The sequence below is a fragment of the Lithobates pipiens genome, unplaced genomic scaffold (genome assembly GCF_037356315.1).
Source record: "Lithobates pipiens isolate NorthernLeopardFrog02 unplaced genomic scaffold, aLitPip1_a1.2 Scaffold_23, whole genome shotgun sequence".
Classification (NCBI taxonomy): Eukaryota; Metazoa; Chordata; class Amphibia; order Anura; family Ranidae; genus Lithobates; species Lithobates pipiens.
In genome coordinates, this window is record NW_027507785.1 from 108,346,723 (window position 1) to 108,371,680 (window position 24,958).

Here is a 24,958-nt window from a genome sequence, read left to right on the forward strand (position 1 = left end):
GAGGAGGGGCAGTGACATCATGATCTCCATCTTGTGCAGTCAGAACTGTGCATTCATCAAGAAAAATAAAAGGTGTTCTCTAAATGGCAGCTGTACCGGGTGAGCGAACCCTTGTAGTTAATATGCTAAAGGCCCAATCAAGCCTCACCTATGCATACTAACACTAGGCCAAGCTACAGCAAAGTAAGTATGCAAAATATATTATCACTGGAGTTCATCTTTAAAAATTGCCACATGTTAAAGGATGCATAAGAACACACAAGGTTTTGTGTCAGTTTTATACTTTCACCATACTATCTTGTTTAAAGTGATGGTAAAGTCTTTTTCTTTTTTCAATAAAATAAAAAAACATGTTATACTTATCTGCTCTGTTGCAGTGGATTTGCACACAGCAGCCCATGTGCTCCTCTTCTCGGGTCCCTCCTCTGTGCTCCTGGCCCCTCCCTCCTGTCGAGTGCCCCCACAGCAAGCAGCTTGCTATGGAGGCATCCGAGCTGAGCCCTGTGTCCATTCAGACACAAAACTGCAGTCTGGCCCCACCCCCTCTCTCCTGATTTGCTGACTGGCTTTGGTTAACAGCAGCGGGAGCCAATGGCGCCGCTGCTGTGTCTCAGCCAATCAGGAGGGAGTGTCTCGGACGGCCCAGACACTCTTGGATATTGCTGGACAGAGATGGGGCTCAGGGAATTATTTGGAGGGCTGCAGCACAAAGAAGGCTTTTTATCTTAAATGCATAGAATGCATCAAGATAAAAAACCTTCGGTCTTTACAACTCCTTTAATTTACTATGAAATAATCCAGAAGATATTTAACAACGTCTTATTTTTAGGATCGTAAGAAGAAAATTATGAAGTGTCAAAGCCAACAAGGTTGAGGGTCCTGCTGAACCTACAGAAGAAGCATGTATCCAGAATCCACAGTTGGGCAAATGATCTCATCAGAAAATGATGACTATGATAGTGGGGTTCCTACAGACAGCGAGCACAAGACCCCAGATAAAATGTTTTTCTCCCATAAGGAACATGTTTCAGATTATGAAACTGGCCGCTCTTCTCCAAACACCAGCAAAGTGCCATCTGATGAAGAAAGCTCTGGAGATATCAACTCACAGGGGACATTGATGGATTCCAGACAAGGGGTTGATGAGACAACTAGAAATAAGGACACAGCTAGCAAGAAGTTGGAAGATGTGCCTCACACTGTGACTTGCACAGTCACTATCTCATTTGCAATCCCAGCGCTACCTAAAAAAGGTAATTCTTTATGATGAAATTCCTTACAGACCATATGATTAAATACATAGTAGCCTTAATTCATCTTGAACAGTAATCTGCATAACAATTCTGCATAACTTTTATTAGGTACCGTATTTGAATTAAATAATTTTGTAATGTTCAAATAGTTACATAGTTAGTAAGGTTGAATAAAGACACCAGTTCAACCTGAGTGAGTGTCTACAATTGTCCCTATCCCTGTACATTGCACACTCACATCAGTCCCTACCCTCAAGGAGCCCACAATCCAAGGTCCCCATTCATATACTAGGGCCAATTTTGGACAGAAGCCAATTAGCCTACCAGCATGTCTTTGGAGTGTAGAGGAAACCGGTGTACCCGGAGGAAACCCACGCAGGCACAGGGAGAACATGCAAACACCAGGCATTTAGTGTCGTGGTTGGGATATGAACCAGCGACCAGCGACTTTTTACTGCTAGGCGAGAGTGCTAACCACTACACCACTGTGCCGCCCATAGTGGTTAGCAAGCATGTTGTAGTATTACTTAGATGGGACCTGTTTGAAATGATATGAGCACTAGGGTTATCCATTCCAATCCCAACTATGACAGTACCTGCATGGAGCTTGCATGGGTTTCCTAGGGTAATTTCCAGTTTCATCTCACACCCCAAAGACATGCTGGTAAGTTATTTGGCTCCTGTCTAAACTGGCATTAGTATGTGTATGTATGAATGTGAGTTCAGGACCTTGGATTGTAAGCGCCTTGAGAGGTCAGGGGCAACGTAAATTGTGGGTACTGTAAATACATATATACTGTATATAGCATTTCCAGCCAAAACTTTTTTAGTTTTGAATAGAGTGGGGAAGGATCCCTGTCAGGTTTTTACTGCCAACTGGGGCTCCATTAGTGAGAATTGCCTTTACTACTTCCTGTTTTGCTGTCAACATTTTACCCGACAGGAAGTGTGGAGAACTTCAACAGCAACGCAAACATAAATAAAATTATTTTCTTTAGTAGAGAAGGAGAAGTCTATAATCTCTGCCAGCTGTTTATTATTTGTTTCCGTCTCTCCGGTTTGCAAATTTCTCCTCACTTCCTGTCTGGTTAAACTGTTGTCAGTTGGACAGGAAATTAGGATATCTATCCAAAATTGAAAAAAAAACCTTTTGGTTTAACTTACATTTGGGCGGCACAGTGGTGTAGTGGTTAGCACTCTCACCTAGCAGTAAGAAGGGTCGTTGGTTCAAATTCCAACCACGACACTACCCACCTGGAGTTTGCATGTTCTCCCTGTGCCTGCGTGGGTTTCCTCCGGGTACTCCGGTTTCCTCTCACACTTCTAAGACATGCAGGTAGGTTAATTGGCTTCCGTCCAAAATTGGCCCTAGTATATAAATGGGGACCTTGGATTGTGGGCTGCTTGAGGGTAGGGACTGATGTGAGTGTGCGATGTACAGGGATAGGGACAATTGTAGACACTCAGGTTCAACTGGATGGACTGATGTCTTTATTCATTCTTATTAACTATGTAACTATACGCTGCTTATTAATAAAATAGTTCCCATTCAATGAATGACAGATGGATTGGAAGCCTGATGGCACTGTAATAGTGGTCTCTGCTCATGTCACATAAGGGAATATAATAATCAAGTAGCTTAGCGGTGAACACTGGGGAATTTCACCTAGACTGCTGTGTTAACCACCAAGGAAGCATCCTGGCCCAGAAATTATTACCTGAAATCTCCATTTACAAAGGTGATGTGTTGTGTGAGTGTTTTAGCTTACTGTAATTCTCTTGAAAATTGAAAATGAATATTTTGGGTTGGGTCAGTTTCCACTGTGATAGTATGTTAGCTGAAAAGTTAATTTACCACTGAAACATACTCAAAGGATGCTTAGAGAAAGCATGTTGGGGAATCTCATCAGGGATAAGTAACAAACAATACATCTATAGGAATGGCTCTGTTTTTCCACACTAAAGGCAAATGAAAATAAAATGTGTCCAGCCATGTCCCTGATGGACACATCTCTCCAAAGCTGGCCACAGACATTGAAATTTGGCTAGTTCAGGAACTGTCTAAATTTCAATCAGTGTGTGGATGTACCTCTTCATTAACAATTGACTTCTGATGGAACTGATAAGTTGGAAAACTTTTTTTGATCCAGACTGAATCATACCGCCAGGGAGGTTAAACTCTCCAGTATCTTCCCGATTATAGAAGTTAAACTAACAGGTCTATAGTTACTTGGTAAATACTTTAATCCCTTTTTAAATATGGGCACCACATTGGCCCTATGCCAATCCAGTGGTACTATTCCAGTCATTAACGAGTCCCTAAATATTAGAAACAATGGCCTTGAAATGAAAAAGCTCAATTCTTTTGGGATCTGTGGGTGGATGCCATCTGCTTCAGGTGCTTTTTCCACCTTTTATTCTGTCTAAATATTTCTGGACCATATCACTTTTGAGCCATTGTGGATCATTTGTCACTACCACCCCCATTACGGACACGAGCTCCCCCTTGCTTTGTATACACAGAACTGAAGAAAGTATTTAATAAATTTGCCTTCTTTGTCCCCAGTCACCCACTGTAGATTATTTTGAATAGGGTCTACATGCTCAGACCTGACCTTTTTACTATTAAAGCGGGAGTCCGCCGGGACTCCGCGTTTTTTTTTTTTTAAAAGCCAGCAGCTGCAAATACTGCAGCTGCTGACTTTTAAAATAGTGACACTTACCTGTCCAGCGCGCCCACGATGTCGGCACCCGAAGCCGATCTCTCGATCGTCTCTCGGGTGCTGCCGCCGCCATCTTGGGTATGGGAATCAGGAAGTGGAGCCTTTCGGCTTCATTTCCCGGTTCCCTACTGCGCATGCGCGAGTCGCGCTGCGCAATAAGGATGGACCCGCTGCCTCTGGGATCTGTGTGTTTCCCAGCAGGCAGCGGGGGACTTTCGGAAAGGGGCGTAATCTACGCCCCTTTCCGCAGAGAGCTATCCCGGAAGTGGGTGCAGATACCTGTACTGTACAGGTACCTGCACCCCCCCTCCCCCCTGAAAGGTGCCAATTGTGGCGCCGGAGGGGGGGGCGGGGCGGGTTCCGATGAGCGGAAGGTCCTCTTTAGGGTGGACCTCCGCTTTAATATATTTGAAGATTTTTGGGGGTTTGTTCTCCGATCTTTTGCAATCTGTCGTTCATTTTGAATTTTTTACATATTCTGTTATATTCTTTGTAACATTTAAACGATGAATAGTGTTCCTTCATTTTTATATGTTTTAAAAGCTCTTTTTTTTATTATCATTTTAACTTTGTCTGTGAGCCGCATAGGTTTTATTTTTAGCCTTTTAAATGTATTGCCCATGCGAATATACCTTGCAGTGAGTTTACATACAGTCACTTTGAAGAATTCACATTTCTGTTCTGTGTCCATTGATGCCAATATTCCCTCCCAGTCTAAGTTCTGGAGAGCAGCCCTCATTCTTGAAAAATTTGCTCTCTTAACCACTTAAGGACCGCCGCATGCCATTGTATGTCATCACAATGGCATGTACAAGCACAAGCACGTACATGTACGTGCTTGCCTTCCAGCGGGTGGGGGGTCCGATCGGACCCCCTCCCGCTGGATGCGGCGGTCTGTTTCGCTTCAGGAGCGATCCGGGATGAGGGGATGGCCGTTGGTTTCTGGCCATCCCCTCTCGATCACTCCTGGCAAATGAGAAGCTTCCTCCCACTGTGTATTGTATACACAGGCAGGGAGGAAGTGATGTCATTCTCCTCGGGGCGGTCTTTTTGACCGGACTACGAGGAGAAGACTAAAAGTAAGTGCACCAAACACTACACTAACACATAGGTACACAACCCCCCCCCCCCCCCGATCACCCCCCCGATCGCCCCCCGATCACCCCCCCCCCCCAGTCACAGTGTCACTGATTGCAGTGATCATTTATTTACTGATCACTGCATTCAGTGTCAGTTGTAAAAGTAAAAACTGTCAGGACAGTTAGTGTTAGGTCCAGGGTAGCTCCCTACCACCCCCCAATAAAGGTTTAACCCCCTGATTGCCCCTAGAGTTAACCCTTTCACCCCCTTTTGCCAGTGTCACTAAGCGATAATTTTTCTGATCGCTGCATTAGTGTCGCTAGGTAGCTAGTTATTTTTTTAGGTTCACCGCCAGGTTTTTATAGCGCTAGGTACCCCGATATACTACCCAATAATGGTTTTAACCCCCTGATTGCCCCTAATTAACCCTTTCACCCCCTTTTGCCAGTGTCACTAAGCGATCCTTTTTCTGATCGCTGGATTAGTGTCGCTAGGTAGCTAGTTATTTTTTTAGGTTCACCGCCAGGTTTTTATAGCGCTAGGTACCCCGATATACTACCCAATAATGGTTTTAACCCCCTGATTGCCCCTAATTAACCCTTTCACCCCCTTTTGCCAGTGTCACTAAGCGATCCTTTTTCTGATCGCTGCATTAGTGTCGCTAGTGTCGCTAGGTAGCTAGTTATTTTTTTAGGTTCACCGCCAGGTTTTTATAGCGCTAGGTACCCCGATATACTACCCAATAATGGTTTTAACCCCCTGATTGCACCTAATTAACCCTTTCACCCCCTTTTGCCAGTGTCACTAAGCGATCCTTTTTCTGATCGCTGCATTAGTGTCGCTAGTGTCGCTAGGTAGCTAGTTATTTTTTTAGGTTCACCGCCAGGTTTTTATAGCGTTAGGTACCCCCATATACTACCCAATAATGGTTTTAACCCCCTGATTGCCCCTAGTTAACCCTTTCACTAGCAATCACCGTATAAGTGTCACTGGTGACGCTGGTTAGCCAGTTAGTTATTTAGGTTCCCCGTCAGGTTTTTATATAGCGCCAGGGACCCCCATATACTACCTAATAAAAATTTGAACCCCCTGATTGCCCCTAGTTAACCCTTTCACCAGTGATCACCGTATAAGTGTTACGGGTGACTCTGGTTAGTTAGTTTGCTTTTTATAGCATCAGGGCACCCACCATTTATTACCCAATAAAGGTTTAACCCCCTGATCACCCGGCGGGTGACATCAATTAGGTTTTAGGGTCAGGGTCTGCGTTGCCCCAGGCAGCGCTAGGTTAGTGCCAGTACCGCTAACACCCACGCGCAAAGCATACACCTCCCTTAGTGGTATAGAGTCTGAACAGATCAATATCTGATCTGATCAGATCTATACTAGCGTCCCCAGCAGTTTAGGGTTCCAAAAAAACGCATTGTTAGCGGGATCAGCCCAGATACCTGCTAGCACCTGCGTTTTGCCCCTCCGCCCAGCCCACCCAAGTGCAGTATCGATCGATCACTGTCACTTACAAAACACTAAACACATAACTACAGCGATCGCAGAGTCAGGCCTGATCCCTGCGATCGCTAACAGTTTTTTTTGGTAGCGTTTTTATATTTAAATCCGGAAGGCAGTGCTTGGTTTTCGGGGTCCAGTACGTGGCTAGGCTCCCAAAAAGTCCCCCACATGTGGTATCCCCGTACTCGGGAGAAGCAGCAGAATTTATTTTGGGGTGTAATTTGACTTATGCCCATAGCATGTGTGAGCAATATATCATTTAGTGACAACTTTGTGCAAAAAAAAAAATATTGTAATATTCCTGCAACTTGTGGCAAAATATAAAATATTTCATGGACTCAACATGCCTCTCAGTAAATAGCTTGGGGTGTCTACTTTCCAAAATGGGGTCATTTGGGGGTGTTTTGTGTTATTTTGGCATTTTATGGCCTTCGAAACTGTGATAGGTAGTGAGGAGTGAAATCAAAAATTTGCACCCTTAGAAACCCTGAAGGTGGTGATTGGTTTTCAGGGTGCCGTACGCAGCTAGACTCCCAAAAAGTCCCATATATGTGTTATCACCGTACTCAGGAGAAGCAGCAGAATATATTTTGGGGTGCAATTCCACATATAACTATGGCATGTGTGAGCAATATATCATTTAGTGACAACTTTTTGTAAACTTTTTTTTTTTTTTTTTTGTGTCATTATTCAATCACTTGGGACAAAAAAAAAAAAAATATTCAATGGGCTCAACATGCCTCTCAGCAATTTCCTTGAGGTGTCTACTTTCCAAAATTGGGTCATTTGGGGGGGGGGGGGGGGTTTGTACTGCCCTGCCATTTTAGCACCTCAAGAAATTAGATAGGCAGTCATAAATTAAAAGCTGTGTAAATTCCAGAAAATGTACTCTAGTTTGTAGACGCTATAACTTTTGCGCAAACCAATAAATATACGCTTATTGACATTTTTTTTACTAAAGACATGTGGCTGAATAAATTTTGCCCTAAATGTATGACTAAAATTGAGTTTATTTGATTTTTCTTATAACAAAAAGTAGAAAATATGTTTTTTTCTCAAAATTATCGGTCTTTTTCCATTTATATCGCAAAAAAAAAAAATCGCAGAGGCAATCAAATACCACCAAAAGAAAGCTCTATTTGTGGGAAGAAAAGGACGCAAATTTCGTTTGGGTACAACATTGCATGATCGCGCAATTACCAGTTAAAGCAGTGCGGTGCGAAATTGTAAAAAGACCTCTGGTCCTTAGGCTGTTAATTGGTCCGGGGCTGAAGTGGTTAAAGTTAAGTGTTTTTATTCCCCCATATGTGTTTGTTGCTTACAGCTAACATTAAATTAAATCATGGTATGGTCAATGCTACCCAGATGTTCCTTTATATGAATACAGGTAATAAGCTCTGCATAGTTTGAGATTTCCAGGTCCAGCAAATCATCCGCAGCTAATCTCTGTCCTCGGTTCTCCTCGATCATCCTCTCCCCCTTCCCTCCCGGCCTGTCAGCTCCGATCCACTCCCCGGCCCTGCCTTCCCTCTGCTATCATACCTAAGTTTTTGTACTACATTCCACTCTATTATAGTAAATGATTTGCCCCAGTCTTGGTGTTTTTTAAAAAAATACACCGCTATATACTTTATTTTATAGTGTTGCTTGGCACTCACGTGACCGGCCGCCTGTCTTCTCCTCTCCTCCTCCTCCTGGCTGATGTCAATGGGAGATTCTCAGCCCCGCCAGCTTTACTGTTAGAGAGCAGAGAGGCGGCTGGTCACGTGAGCAGTGCTATTAAGGTATATAGCCGCATATATTTTACAAAATACATACACTGGGCCAAATCATTTACTATAACAGAGGGGATTGTAGCACGAACACTAAGTGGCTTAACAACCATGTCACTTTTGTTGCCAGTGGTTTAGACATTAATGGCTGTGTTGAGTTATTTTGAGGGGACAGCAAATGTACACTGTTATACAAGCTGTACACTCACTACATTACATTGTAGCAAAGTGTCATTTCTTCAGTGTTGTCACATGAAAAGATATATAATAAAATATTTACAAAAATTTGAGGGGTGTACTCACTTTTGTGAGATACTGTGTATGGTTTGGGGAAAATCTAAAGATTGTATAGTATTTATCCAGCGTTTTATATATATATATATTTTTTTTTAAACAGCACATTATATTTTTACTATAGTGGTGGTGGTGGTTGTGGATAATAAATTTAGCAAAGAGGGGTGGGCCCATAACTGACAGGTCTTGTTGCCTTGTAGGTTTTTTGGTAGATTTTAGCCTGAATTGTTTATAGATTTTATTTTGTTCCTCTTCTTTCTTAAACTACCATTGTAATGTAAGTTGTTCATAACGTGGATTCATAATTCATGACTGTTCTGTTATGTTTATAGAAGACCTTGAACTTGGTTCTACCCACAAAGGAAAAAAAGGACATAAGCATCCAAAGAAGGTGATTGAGGCTCCAAAAGCACAAAAATACTTCCACTTTGAATACTCCCTGCTTCCCGAGTTCACGGAACCTACTAAAGTTGACGTGGTGATGTTTGGGGTTGTGGCAAAGCTGTATATGGACCATGAGTCTCGGGTAGGTTGAATGAGTTAACAAACAATATTTTAGACTCAGTGATGTCATCCCTGGGTTTGTGTGCTTCTTTAAAGTGGTTGTACACCCTTTCATATCCCCAGTGAAGTGACTATCCACATATGATACACAGAGACTAAACAAATCCTCCTACATAAGTTGTATCTGTTTATCTGAAGTCTTCTCCTCTTGTTCAAAGTCTGGAATTTATAACGCTTGTCTGAGGTGTCAGAAAAAAGGGGGGCGGAGAGCTGACGTTATACTCTGCAGAGCTCAGTGAGGAGAGCTCTAAGCCCCCGTACACACGGTCGGACATTCTGCCAACCAAATCCGACGGATTTTGTCCATCGGATTGTGTCCGAAACTGTTGCATACACACGGTCGGACAAAGTTGTCGAAAAATCCGATCTTTCAAAACGTGATGACGTAATTTCGTTACGATGGGACTACGTTCAGGCTAGTAGCCAATAGCTTTGATGTAGGAATTTGATCTGAGCATGCGTGGCACTTTGTCCAATCGGAATTCTCTACACATGATCGGAGTATGTCCTATCGGACCAGTTTGTCGGAAAATATTTCCAACAAGTTGGAAAATTTGGTCCGACGGATATTCCGACGGAAACAGGCCGATGCATACCACACACAGTCGGATTATCCGACAACACGGTCCGATAGGACACATTCCGACAGATTCTCCGACCGTGTGTACGGGGGCTAAGAGTTGATTGGAGGGAAAGTACACACCCCCTTCACACAGCACACAGGAACAGAGCTGAGGCTGTCAATGAGTTGGAGGTCCTTCCCCTGTCACCTTTTTTCACTTGGCGTCAGGAAAATGTGTCAAAAGGGATTCATGTTGATGGCAGAGGAAAGAAGCAGCATGCAGAAATGACACTTAGCGCAGGTTCACATTGAGGGCAGATTTGACATCGTGCAAGTTCAGCTGAATTTGCACGATTTCAAACCGGCAATGCAGTCCGACTTCGGGGGTGGTTTGAGAGACATCTGTGCAGGTTCATGTACAGATGTCTATTCAAATCGCCCCCGAAGTCGCCAAAAGTAGTACAGGAACTTCTTTTGGGAATTGGTGAGTCGCTGCGACGTCCGCGTCGCACCGATTCGGACGGTGCCGTTGCTGACAATAGACGGTGATTTGACAAATGGCCCGATGTGAACATGGGCTAAGTGCTAATAATTGAGACAAGTACACACTATAGAGAGGTATGCTTTGTTAATATTTCATGTCTGAGGTTTACAACCATTAGGTTAAATTCACACCTATGCATTTTTAGTGCTTTTTGCATTTTGCAGATTTGCACTACAGAACGTGTTCCATAGGAAACCATGCTAAATGGACTGTAGTGCAAATCTGCAAAAAGCACAAAAAATGCATAGATGTGAATCCAGCCTTATAATGCATTGTAGGCAGATCATGGCTGGTGTGATTGGCTGACAGGAAACTGCACATGAAAAAGCTTCCTGAAACATCACAGCACACTGCCTCACTACTTCCGCATGATCCCTCTACCTTACTGCAAGAAATGGTCTGGCTTTTAGGTGGAGTTCTGCAAATATCAAAAATCCTTCATGGACACGTGTCAGTCTGGAAAAGGGGTGTTTTTAAGCAGACTGCCCAACATAATGTCCACATGCGATGCTGAGCCTCCATGATTAACAAAACTGAAAACCAACTAATGAAAGTGGCAGATCAGGGACAGTCAGTTTAAAGAGAAGTTTTGACTATGTTGCTTTTAAAGTGGTAGCTTGTAACAAGTAAGGCTTACCTGTAGGTACAGTAAATATCATCTAAACGTGTGCTGTTGTGAGACCCATGTCACAAAATTGTGGCTCGACACAAATGGCTGAAGCCCGCAAATCAGGAAGGAAAATCGGGTGAAGATGGAAGCCCTGTCTGAAGTGAGCTCACACCGCTCAGGGGCTTCCTTCCATAGTAAGTCTTTCATAATGTGATGCATACTAGCCGTTATTATTGCAATACTTCACAGAACAGCTGTATTTATACTGAGATTAACCACTTCCCGACCAGCGCACGACGATGTATGTTGACAGAATGGCACGGGCAGGCATATTGGCGTACAGGTACGTCCAATATTCAATGCCGCCCTGCCATCGGGAGCGCGCCGCCAGCGGCGCGCTTCCGCGCTGGTCGGGACCCCCGTGAGTCCGGTCGCGGGACCCGCGGACTCGATCGCCGCGGGCGTCCCCGCGATCGTCTCACGGAGCGGCCGAATGGAGGAAATGCTATGTAAACAGCATTTTTCCATTCTGCCTAGCAACTAGTGACGCTGATCTCTGCTCCATGTGATTGGAGCAGAGATCAGTGTTCACTAAATGAAAGCCCAACCCCCCCACAGTTAGTAACACACCCCTAGGAACACTTAACCCCCTACACTGCCACCCACTGGTTAACCCCTTCACTGCCAGTGTCATTTACACAGGAATCACTGCATTTATATAGCAGTGATTACTGTATAAATGACAATGGTCCCAAAAATGTGTCAAAAATGTCCAATGGGTCCCCCACAATGTCGCAGTCACAATAAAAATCGCTGATCGCCACCATTACTAGTAAAAAAAATAATAATAAAAAATTATTATTAAAAATGCTATAAAACTATCCCTATTTTGTAAACGCTATAACTTTTGCGCAAACCAATCAATCACGTATCGGCCTAAACTGAGGGAAAAAAATGTTTTTTCATATATTTTTGGGGGATATTTATTATAACAAAAAGTAAAAAAATAATGCGTTTTTTTCAAAATTGTCGCTTTATTTTTGTTTATAGCGCAAAAAATAAAAACCGCAGGGGCGATCAAATACCACCAAAAGAAAGCTCTATTTGTGGGAAAAAAAGGACGTCAATTTTGTTTGGGAGCCATGTCGCACGACCGCGCAATTGTCAGTTAAAGCGACGCAGTGCCGAATCGCAAAAAGTGGTCTGGTCTTTGACCAGCAAAATGGTCCAGTCTGCAAGTGGTTAAATTACACACAGGTGGACTCTATTTACTAATTGGGTGACTTCTGAAGGCAATTGGTTCCGCTAGATTTTAGTTAGGGGTATCAGAGTAAAGGGGGCTGAATACAAATGCACGCCACACTTTTTAGATATTTATTTGTAAAAATTTTCCTTCCACGTCACAATCTTGTGCCACTTTGTGTTGGTTTATTACATAAAATATGAAAATCCAACAAAATGTGGAAAATTCCAAGGGGTATGAATACTTTTTCAAAGCATTGTAGTATCCTGCAGGGAAACATTTTTCAGGATTTTTTTTTTTCTCTGTCGTTCATTGATGAACACAGCACCTTTAACCACTTTCTGCCTGGCCGTCATTTAGCTATAGGTTCAGTTATCCTGACGGCGTCATATGACGTCCTTCAGGATAACAGCCGGCGCGTGCCCGTGTCAGTCTGACACACCGCTACAACAAACTCTGTAAAGAGCCTCCAACAGAGGCTCTTTACCACGTGATCAGCCACGGTGTTGGTGCCGACTCAGCGCCTGGAGTACCTGGGGTTGATTCTGGACTCCTCAGAGGCGATAGTTTTCCTCCCTTCGGAAAAGCTCAACACTCTTCAATCGGCGGTGCTGTTGTTGGTGTCCCACCGGTGGCCATCTCGGCCTTTCTGCATGTGAGTTCTGGGTCCCATGGTAGCCACATTCGAGGCGGTACCGTATGTATGCTCAATTCCACACTCGAATCTTGCAGAAAGAGATCCTGTCCAAATAAATTTGGGTGAGCCAGCTAGTCAGACTCTTTGTTTGTATCGGTGGCTGGTCCGAAGAAGGGCCTGGTGGTCTCGTTGGCCACCATTTCTAGGTGGATCAGACAGATTGTGATTATGGCTTATGCCATAAGGGGGCGGGCTACCCCCTTTCCTGTCACGGCACATTCTACCAGGGCAATTGGTGCCTCCTGGGCTTTCCGACATCAAGTGTCCATTTCCCAGGTGTGTAAGGTGCTGACCTGGTCGTTTGTTCACACTTTCACAAAATTTTCCAAAGTTGATGTGAGCACATCTTCGGATGCATGCTTCAGCCGCAAGGTTTTCCAGGCGGCGATTTAAGGTTGCAACTCTCCTGTTGAGGAGTTCTTTTTGTTATGGGTGGAGTTTATTTTCTTTCTGTTCCCACCCCTCGTTTTTGACACTGCTCGGGGATGTCCCTAAGGTCAAGATTAAAGGTGCTTTGTCCGTCAATGAATGAAAGAGAAAATAGGATATTTGTACTCACCGTAAGATCCTTTTCTTTAAAGTCCATTGATGGACACAGCAGCTCTTCTTGACCTTCCTGTGATCTTCAATCGACAGCGGGGCTGGGTGACAGGCTGGATAATATAGATTCTTGTAGTCTCCCCAGCCTGGCTATCGAGCGTGAGCAGGCCCTAGCTACGCGCTGGGTCAGCCATGACATGTCCCATCTTTTCCAGGGACGGCCGGTGAGCTATATGCTCCAGGGCACACATATGACCGGGCTACTGCTGTCTGTGTCAGTATGCCGTGGCCGGGAGCCACCCCGTACTGATCGGGTGATGGGTCTGTCTGTGGAACGTGTCCAGCAGTTCCCGCAGGAGGGGTAAGTATGGTTCCACCTGTCTTGGCAGGATGGAGCAGCTGGGCATAACCTGGGAGGTCGACTAGGGGGTCTCTCACTCTCCCTTTCTTCTCTCCCTGTCCTTTCCCTTCTCCCCATTCTATGGGCCGCTGTTTGACTGGGCACATGTGGGTGCAGTTTTCTCTGAAGTTCATTGACGGACACAGCACCCACCCCTCCTATTTATGTACTGGTTTTTGATGAACTGAGCTGCTGGTAACAGAGTGCGGGATTATAGCCAGTAGGACGCCCCCTGGTTGGTACTGTACAGCTTTTGCTGTTTTTATGTGTTCTACCTAGTCCTCTCCTGAAGGAGGCGATATAACCCTAAGTAAGGTCAAGATTAAAGGTGCTGTGTCCATCAATGAACTTCAGAGAAAAGGATTTTATGGTGAGTACAAAAATCCTATTTTTTTGCAGTTTACTATCGCTTTAAAAGACTTCACAAAAAAAAATTCCTCCTCTCCCCACTTCAAAACTAAAACAAAAAAAAGCATTTGTTGGAGGCCGGCTTTAAATACTTTTGCAGACTCTGTCATAGTGAATGTCATTTACTTTGTTTCTGTGTAATACCACAGTTTGTCAGCAGGTGTCACTGCCGTTGAAATGTGAAGTTTGTTACAGTGTATCCTTGAAAAACCTTTCCCTAGCACAACAGTATTGAGTATTTAAAGCAAGACTAAATGAAGTTGCTACATATCATGGTTCTTTGTAAAGCTTTGCGGGGAAAAAAAAAATTACATTTTAGTATAAGTGTATTTTATAGATACAGTATTTGCTACTTCTGTATATTATGTGTAGGCATTTTTTTTTGTTGTTAAAAGGCTTCTGCTTGATCAATGCTGCAATTTGTTGGTATACAAAAACTGGTGTAAAACAATTTCCTATGGTGGCCAAAGAAAATCATCAGCTGACATATTCCATCTAAAATCTAATTGATTTCTGTAGACAACACAAAACCTTTTGCTTCCTCCTCCACGCAGGTCACTAGTTCAGACAATGATGAATTTATCAGGTAAAAGCTATAAAACATATTAAAATCTTGTGCCACCCCTGTCCAGTGACATTCATCCCAGTCTGAAATGTATGGATCTGTTTTGTCAAATATGCCCAATCTTAGTTTAAACCTTTCCTTTTTCAGTTAATAAAACCATGGCAAGAAGGTGACAAAATATGGTTGGCATGGAGCCACAGCATTGATCTCCAGGTGACAAAAGAAGCTTTAATGAAAGCTTTATCACATCAAATACAGGTGAAAATATGGGATACAAAGGACAAAGTATCAGCAAAAGCCAGATTTGATCGACCTAAGGCATTCCGCGTGTCACATGTGAAGCATGGGGAGGAGTCTGAAGGTAATATTCTGTTCTCGTCTTGTACTTTCATTATAAACTTAATAGGGGGTTTTACTAAAACTGGAGAGTGCAAAATCTGGTGCAGCTCTGCATAGAAAGCAATCGGCTTCCAGGTTTTATTGTCAAAGGTTGATTGAACAAGCTGAAGTTAAAAGCTGATTGGCTACCATGCACAGCTTCACCATATTCTGAGCGCTCGTTTTAGTAAATTCCCCCCAAATATGTATTTTAAATCCCTAATTCAGGATTACTGCCTTCTTATTGGTATTTTTTTTTGTTATACCTATGCCCATACATGCATCCATGCTATTTAAATAATTAAATTCACCAGCTGCATAAAAGAGAAAAATGATATATTAGTATCTGTGACGTTATTGGCGGTTTCTCTGCTGTACTGGGATGCCAGAAGGAGGGTGTGTGCAGCAGTGCAACGTCCATTTTCTCTATGTTTCTGGGGTTACATGTTCCATGATTCCTGGAAAGTGCTTCCTGTCTGTGGGCCACAAGAGGAGTTGCGGGCAGAAATTTGGGCTTATCTCCTGTGTTCCCCATACACACTATCAGTTTTTCTGCTGAGTTTTTCCTTCAGATTTACCAAAACCATATAATATGAGGTCAGACCTTAGGAGTTTCAATTCGTATGCAGTTAGGCAGGCCCTTGCACTACATGGTTTTGGTAAACCCGAAGGAAAAAATCTGCAGAAAATCTGATAGTGTGTATGGGGCATAACTCTGCCACAGATCAAGAGAAGGAGCTTGGCTTTGGCCCTAAAGGGAGTCTGAGCAGAAATAAGGCTGGAGTCTGAAGATAGTCATTAAAAAAATACTACCAACACTCTCTTCATGCTGGTGTATGTGTTGGCTTCACGACAAGGGCCGGTGAGGGGACCGGTCCACCTGAAGATAACAAGCAGCCAAACCTGTCTGGTCCCTGGGGTGAGAAATATGGATTACAATGGAAGAAAACTGTACATTTCAGAGAGTATTTTTCTGTATTTGTCAGGAAGATGTGTTTGCGGAAAGCACAGCTAGGAAAGGCTCCTCATTATTAATGCACAGTCATAGATAAGCTATGGGCTATAGTCTCTGGCATTAAACGCATGTAGAAAAATCCAACAGGCTGGTTGTACCCAAATCAATCAATGGATCGACTTGGGTGCAATCAGCATGTCCATACATGGATCAAAGTTCTACCTTTCCCAGCTGAACCAGACACATTTTGATCCATGTATGGCCGTCTTTGGATTTTGATTCTTCCCCGAAGTTGGGCTTTAAGTGATAAAGACTATATCAAACCTAATGCTTGTTACATTCGCTTTTCTATCAAGAGAAAGAAAAGCTTAGAAGCTGCTCTTCTCCTTATTTGTTATTACGTCATCCTATAATTGCAAAATATTTAATTTATACATGTTATTTAGATTCAGTTATTTATGTAATTAAAGCTGATCTCCAGTTCCCCCACCCCTTCCTAACTAACCGCTAGCATAAAAATAAAAAACTATTTTATTCAGCTAAATCCATGATTGTGGAACATTTGGGTGCTGAGTATTCTCTCTGCTGTGTACAGGAGGAAGGGGCCTTTCAGGGTCCAGAAGAGACTTTGCAGGCTATTACATAAGTGCAAGGGGACGGGGTAGCTTGAGCACACCTGCAGAGATGGACTAATGTCCCTTTTACTTGAAAATGGCACCAGAAAATTACCTGGACAGCAAACTTATGTCAGTAAAACATTGCTTCAACCCCATGGGAGGGGTGAGAGGGAGGAGGTGGTAGATTTCATTGTGTGCCCAGGGGATAGGGTATAAAGTGATTGTAAAGGCTCGTGTTTGTTATTTAAAAATAATTATTTAGAAATAATGGTGACAGGAATTTACCAGTGAAAAAAGTTGTTTTTTAGACATACAGACCTAGCTAAAGGGCATTTATTAAGTTTCTTTGTCTTTTTATGGGCAGTCGTCTGTAAAAAAAAGTGATGGTGATAGTTTGGAGTTTGGGTTTCAGTACCAGTCCAGCTGGGTTGCACTGGGTTCTCCTTGACCGCAGGGGTCGCGGTCACCGCCCGCAAGGGTAGAAACGCAGTCTAGCTGGGTGCATTGAATGCCACTAGTTCTCTCTAGAACCAGCCCAGTGGGAGTGTTTTCCTGCTGTGCATTCTGGGGGGTGGTATTTAAGGTACTGACACCACGTGGCTGGGGTTTTTATTTTCTGTCCGGTTCTGGTGGTCCTCCTGACCCAGCCCCATGGCTCTCCTGGCCTGGGGTGCGGAACCATGCATCCTGAGTCTCGGGGCCGGTTGGCCCGAAGCGATGCACCTGCAGGGACAGGCCTGACTAGATTTCGGGGCCTACTGATCCAAGGGTGGTCCGGTGCCTTCTCATCTGAAGGGAGAGGCCCAGCAACTGAAGAACCCCCAGGGGAGGACCGTGTGCAAGGCTGGCTTCTCTGAAGGAGCCTGGAGGCTTAGTTGAAGGACGCAACCTGGATCAACACACATACTGTATCGTTGAGAACCTTGGACCGTATGTTAGCACTTTCAATTTATCTACTTAAGTGTACATCACAAGTCTGTGTCAGAGACTTTGTCAAGCACCCTACCGGCTGCTAGACCTAGTGAGAGGAGGTCTATCCGGGGGATTGTTGAATCCAGTTGTGAAACGGTCTTTATTTTCTGGATTTTCTCTAAGGACTTTCATTATTTTTGCAATCTAAGTACCTGAACTCGTTCCTAACCCTCTACCCTTTATTGAAAGTCTGTTTCTGTTCCAAATAAATAACCCAAAAGAAGATTCAGTGTCAGTTTCCACATTCCTTGGGCCATCTACCACGGAGAAATAAACAAGTAGGTAACGGTAAGCCCAATAAAACCAGCAGCTCCTTCGGGGGTCAGTGCTACACAAGTGATGCACTCTTTTATTTTCCTCTGAACAGGCTGCAAAAGAGGCTTTTTTTAAAAACCTTTTCTGGGGTTTGCAAACCTTATAGCTTACAAAGTGAGTTATCTCTTTGTTTTGAAAATACATTTGGTGACTTTACTTCTGCTTTACAGATCCTTTTAACACACTTTTACATTTTCAGTATTGTTTTCTTTACTGCAGTGAAACAGTCAGTCATGAGTCAGAGGAAAGTTTTTGAAGACAGCCTTCCAAAGCCGAGTTTTAATCTTGAGAAAAATGGCAGCGCAGTGTTTCAGGGGAATCTCTGTGCTCAAGGTAAGTTTTTATTAGGTTTCAGTGTGAATATTTACCAGACTCACAGCTGGCATTTAGCTGTAGGGTGACCCAAGCCAGGTGTGACAAATAATGGCACGCTAGACACCCAAATCTATCTCTCCACCCCCCAGCTCCCTACATCCGTCCGCTCACGCATCACCAATTTACTTGCAGACATATCAGCCTGGATGTCACATCACTTCCTCAAACTCAACCTATCCAAAACCGAGCTCATGATATTTCCTCCCCAGGGTGCCACTTCCCCTGATTTCTCTGTCGATGTTAATTGGTCAACTATCAAGCTATCCCCACATGCCAAGGTCCTAGACTCTGAACTAGAAATCCTATCTCTATCCAAAATGTTCCTCCTCGACCTACACAACATCACCACGATACTCCTCTTCTTAGCCAATGTCACCACAAAGCTTCTAATCCACTCCCTGGTCATCTGTCGCCTTGACTACTGCAACTCCCTTCTCATTGGCTTACCTCTAATTAGGCTATCCCCACTTCAGTCCATCATGAATGCTGCTGCCAGGCTCATCCACCTCACAAACCGCTCAGCGTCTGCTATACCCCTCTGCCAATCCCTCCATTGGCTGCCACTCAACCAACAAATTAAATTCAAGATACTAACAATAACTTACAAAGCCATCCACAAACTGGCCCCCCAGCTACATCACTAACCTAGTCTCAAAATACCAACCTAATCGTTCTCTTCACTCCTCCCAAGACCTCCTGCTCTCTAACTTCCTCGTCATCTCCTCCCATGCTCGCCTTCGGGACTTCTCCAGAGCCTCTCTCATCCTCTGGAATCCTCTAACCCAATCTGTCAGACTTTGTCCACTTTCAGACGATCCCTGAAAACTCATCTCTTCAGAGAAGCCTATCTGGTCCCCACCTAACAACAACTGTACATGTATTTTCTCCATCAGCACATCCCCCACAGTGATTACCTATTGTATCTCTTGACCTTCCCTCTTGGATTGTAAGGTCTACTGAGCAGAGCCCTCTGATTCCTACTGTATTAAAGTGTATTGTATTTGTACTATCTACCCTCAAGTTGTAAAGCGCTGCGTAAACTGGCGCTATATAAATTCTGTATAATAATAATAATAATCTCTACTATTTTGCAGCTTACCAGTCTTTTTCATATGGTGACTGCATTGACCATAACCACAGGATTACTTTTAAACTAAGGGTCAAATATCTGTCTACTACAGATATTTGACCCTTCCAGGTGGGTTGAGTACCTGCCTTCTCGAAAAAATAAAACAAATTCCCCCACCAACGGGGTTTTTAGGCAGCAATAAACAATAAGCGTAGCATAATATAAAAAAAGATTATTTTATTGTATGGTAAAAACATGAGCTTCACCCAGGTATTTAAAACAAAAAATAGATAGAACCAAGCTTTTATATACAAAAAATACAATAACATCAATGGGCATACACTAAGCAGACCTAACTATAAATATACTGTATAAAATTAGTAACAGCAAAAAAAAATTTTTTTTATAGTCTAACGCGTTTCAACCACTAGGGTCTTCTTCAGAGATAGTCTGTTGATAGAGAGACAAGATAAAACTTAATAAATCTATCGAATAGTATTAGTATTAAACATATTCTAAATTTGTTAGTGTAGTTACCCAGTATAGTATTGCCGAGAGGTTCATGTAAATTATAGTGCTTAATGGTGGAGTTTACCCAGGTTCATGCTTAGACGTCCCTCACAAATTAAAGGAGGTACATGGTCCATACATCTCGCCACAGAGTCCAGCAGTGGGGTGAGGGTCGGAAGCCCAGAGGCGCGGCTCACGAGCGGTCACACGACAAAAACCCTATGCCCCACAAAGGTTGTAGGGAATAGGTGCAAACGTAGGCAGCCTGCCTGTATGGTAAGCCACGCCTGTGATGGAAATCCCAACATAATCGGAATTAGACATATATATTTGTATTTTTTATATATTTTATATATAGGCCCACATGTGTGGTATGAAGATATCATGTACATGATTTGTGTGCATATAAAGGGAATATCCCCAGATATCTGCATCCACATCTACATCAGAAAGAAAAAAAAAAAAAAAAAAAAAAAAGGGGGGGAGGGGGGGGAAAAACAAAACTCAAAAACCAAACACACACTAAAAAGGAGGGACAGAAAAACAAACGTAACTCTAATCAAAAGAAGACAAGCGTGAAATGACATGTAGTAGAAATAGTGTGTGTAATGACATCCCAATATTGGGTGACTAGAGTGAATGAGTGAGTGGATTATGTACAGGGGAAGTGAACTGTGAGGTGAAAGGTGTGGGTGTTGGTGTAGTGAAAAGAATTTAATTTAAAGGATAACATATTAGGAAATCGGGGTGACAATGGAAAGAGTGCATTGGGGTGCTGGTGAAGGGTAAAAATAAAATTGCATGAAATACTAATGTGGGACTAGTGAAAAGTGGCAAAAAAAAAAAAAAAAAAAAGATTACAATAACTATTCAGATGTAGTAAACCATGTTTATACTAAGGGTAATAACAGTTACCTGGATAGCTAGGCTGGACAAAAAATTCCCAAAGTGGAAAAGGAGAGACAGTAGCTGGGAAACTATCCCGGGAAGAGTGCCAGACACAGTCAATGACTCCTAATCCATAGGGGCACCCCCATCTAAAAATGAATAGAGTGGTAAGGCGAGCTAGCTGTTAAAAAAGCTAGTTTGAGGAAATTATTTAAGTAAAATGGGGGCATGTCAGCCAAGCTAGCAAATAGTCAAACTTACCAACCAGGAATTCAGAGATAAGAGAGTCCTTGTTTGTGTGTAGGAGCTGACGTTTACTGCCAAGTGTACTGTGTTATATAGTGCCCCGGGATTGCATCACAGGCAATGGCCGCCCACCCATTGGCTGGTACTGCCTATTATTGCTTGGCCGCCTAAACAGGTCGACCGCGTGTGACCGCCCCGGCGTCCCGGAAGGTCGTAAAGCGACCCCGAAACGACGTCACTTCCGACGCAATTGCACGACGCGATTGCGTCACGTCCGTCCGTACGAAGGGTCAGACGAACGTGAGGCACGTCCGGAAGTGTTCAGGGACGCCGCCGACAAGGAAATACGTGTCTCCAATGGCTGGGCGGGACCAGCCCGCACCAGTCATATAAGGAGACATCTATGGAGAGAGCCCTACATGTGCACAGACAGGGGTCCCTCCTACCCTTGTCGGGGAGTCGCGCAAAAAAGGCAAACAACCCCCCACACACCACCTCCTCCACATAAAAACGGGAGGGCATTGGAGGCAATATGCAGAGGGACCGTAAATGTGGGGGACAAGCATAGACCCGGATCAGGTCAATGTGGGGATATGCCGCTACTGTCCAATACCTCCCCTAACCCCCAGAGCAAGGATGGGGTGAGGGTGTGTGGGTAAAAGACGGGAGGGGAGAAGAAAAAAGAAAAAAAAAAAAAAACAAAAAAAAACAAGGGGGGGGGGGGGGGGGAGGAAAGGGACAGGCGACCGATCCCAACACACCATTAGCTAAAAAAGCCATTTGTTTAACCAAAGAAAAGAATAAAATAAAATCTTTTTCAGATTATTACATATACACATCTAGCATGCATGTCCCGACGTGCAAACGCACGTCTTTATTCAAGGACAGACAAAGTAAATATATAGCTAAGTGAATATATAGAAACAGCAAAAATGAAGTGATAACATAATTATACAATCAATCACAGAAGAATATGGTGTCCTGTTGTGAATACTGTACCATGGTACCCTATTTGGTTGTAATCATAGTAATTAAAGGCTATCAACGATTTATGGGAGGGGCATGGTCAGGGGATGTTCCTAGACACTTACTAAAGAGTTAGAGAAGAGAAAAAAAGGAGCATAAAGGAGAACGGGCTCACAGGGTAAAGGGGCAGGTACACCCGGTCTCTACTGTGTCCTCCCTGAGGAAAACCCCTTTAGGAAGGGAGCAAAAGAGACCGATTCGTTCAGGCCTGGGAAAGAGGTGGCATCCAATTTATGTATCCACCTCTGTTCCCGTTGTAATAAGGTCTTATTCCAGTCGCCCCCCCGAACAGGTATGTGCCTTCTCTGCCACAATCAGGTTCTTCTTGTTGGCTTGTACATCTTGTAGTGATATACAGGTCTGCAGGAGGAACCACTATGTTTAGTGAGAGGAGTGTGGAATACCTGCAACAGCAGGGGAGCATTGAGGCCCAACACATGGGCCACTGCAAGAGTAAAGTCTAGTACACTGGCTGAATGTCAAACATTTTCCCATGTTTATGGCAGCCGATCCATCCGAAAAATATCTCCCGACCGTCTCCAGAGCAGCGCTCTCAGCCAATGGCTGAGAGTGCTGACCAGTGTTCCGGCCAATCCCCGTGTCAGAACACAATAGCACAGCAGGATAGATTGATGTACTAACATTGAATTGTTAGTACAGCGTCTCTGACCTGAGCTGTCAGTTTTTTGTTTTTTTTCAACCCGCTGGGTTGAATGAAAAAAAAAACTGGTAGTGTGTATGAGGCTTAAGTATAGCTCAGTGGTGGCCTGCTCAAAGGGGGCGCAGGGGTGCTGCCCCTCCCCTAAATCTACTCCTCCATTAAAAAAAAAAAAATTGAAAAGTTGAATTGAATTAGATAGTCCTCGGGGTGCTGAGCTCTGCGCTCTGAACACTCCCTACATCATTGTTCCCTGCTGTAGTGTGTGATTGGTGGGTTCTGCTTTTTCGGAATCATCCCGCATCTCCGAAGATGGTGACATCTAATGTAAAGGGGGGCTCTGATCTGATGGTGACATCTAATGTAAAGGGGGGCTCTGATCTGATGGTGGCATCTAATGTAAAGGGGGGGCTCTGATGGGGAAATCCTAATGTAAAGGAGGACTTTGATCTGATGGGGACATCTAATGTAAAGGAGGACTCTGATCTAATGGTGACATGTAATGTATAGGGGGGCTCTGGTGACATCCAGTGTAAAGTAGGACTCTGATCTGATGGTGACGTGACATCTAATGTATAGGGGGGCTCTGATGGTGACATCTAATGTAAAGGGGGGCTCTGATCTGATGGTGACATCTAATGTAAAAGATGGCTCTGATGGTGACATCTAATGTAAAGGAGGGCTCTGGCGATGTGACATGTAATGTATAAGGGGGCTCTGATGGTGACATCTAATGTAAAGGAGGACTCTAATCTGATGGTGACATCTAATGTATAGGGGGGCTCTTATGGTGACATCTAATGTATAGGGGGGCTCTTATGGTGAAATCTAATGTAAGGGGGGGCTCTTATGGTGACATCTAATGTAAAGGGGAACTCTGATGGGGACATCTAATGTAAAGGGGGACTCTGATGGGGACATTTAAAGCGGGATTCCACCCTAAAGTGGAACCTCCGCTGATCGGATCCCTCCCCCCCTCCGGTGTCAAAATTGACACCTTTCAGGGGGGAGGGGGGGTGGAGATACCTGTCAAAGACAGGTATTTTCACCCACTTCCGGGCATAGATTCCCGTGGGAGTCTACGCCATTTCCTGCCCTGCCGCGCTGTCTGCTGGGACACACACGGGTCCCAGTGACAGCGCGGAGATTTCCTATTGCGCGGCGCGGCTCGCGCATGCGCAGTAGGGAACCGGGAAGTGTAGCCGATTCGCTTCACTTCCTGATTCCCTCACCTAGAATGGTGACTACAGCAGCCGAGAGCCGAGCGATCGATCGGCCTCGGCTGCCGGCATCGCTGGAACCCGGGACAGGTGAGTGTCCATTTATTAAAAGTCAGCAGCTGTAGTATTTATAGCTGCTGGCTTTTAATATATATATATTTTTTTTTTTGTGGAATCCCTCTTTAATGTAAAGAAGGACTCTGATAGGGACATTTAATGTAAAGAAGGACTCTGATAGGGACATCTGCTGTGAAGAAGCACTCTGATGGTGAAATTTGATGTAAAGGGGGACTCTGATGGGGACATCTGATGTAAAGGATTAAGCTGATGGGGACACCTGATGTAAAGGGGGACTCTGATGGGGACACCTGATGTAAAGGGAGACGCTAAAGGGAACATCTGATGTAAAGGGAGATGCTAAAGGGGACATCTGATGTAAAGGGGGACTCTGATGGGGGCATCTGATGTAAAGGGAGACGCTAAAGGGGACATCTGATGTAAAGGGAACATCTGATGTAAAGGGGAACTCTGATGAGAACACCTGATCTATAGAGGAATGCTGATGGGGACACCTGATCTATAGAGGAATGCTGATGGGGACACCTGCTGTAAAGGAGGCTTTGATTGGGACACCTGATGTAAATACACACTATTAGTTTTTCTGCTGAGTATTTCCTTCGGGTTTACCAAAACCATGTAGTGTAAGGGCCTGCCTGATTGCATACAAATGGAAACGCCTAAGGTTTGACCTCATATTATATGGTTTTGGTAAATCTGAAGGAAAAACTGATAGTGTGGTGGGGCCTTTAAGGGGCTCTGAGAACACCTTATGTTAAGTGTTTTTATTTTTTTTTTTATATTTTACTTGAAATGTGGATGTATTTGGCCTACTGTGACGGTCAATTGATGGACACAGTTTTATCTAGCAATAATGATACATAATCACCTGATAAATGGCTATTTAC

At 43.9% G+C, this 24,958-nt stretch overlaps 1 protein-coding gene across 1 annotated transcript in view; it reads left to right on the forward strand.

The window, feature by feature from the left end:
- Positions 1-24,958, forward strand: part of CFAP92 (cilia and flagella associated protein 92 (putative)) — a 193,991-nt gene that overhangs the window by 15,020 nt on the left and 154,013 nt on the right. The window contains exons 2-5 of the mRNA XM_077452160.1: positions 830-1,253; positions 8,964-9,157; positions 14,912-15,125; positions 18,221-18,334. Of these exons, the coding sequence (XP_077308286.1) occupies positions 902-1,253; positions 8,964-9,157; positions 14,912-15,125; positions 18,221-18,334 (874 nt within the window). The 5' untranslated portion in view covers positions 830-901. The remainder of the gene's footprint in view (positions 1-829; positions 1,254-8,963; positions 9,158-14,911; positions 15,126-18,220; positions 18,335-24,958) is intronic.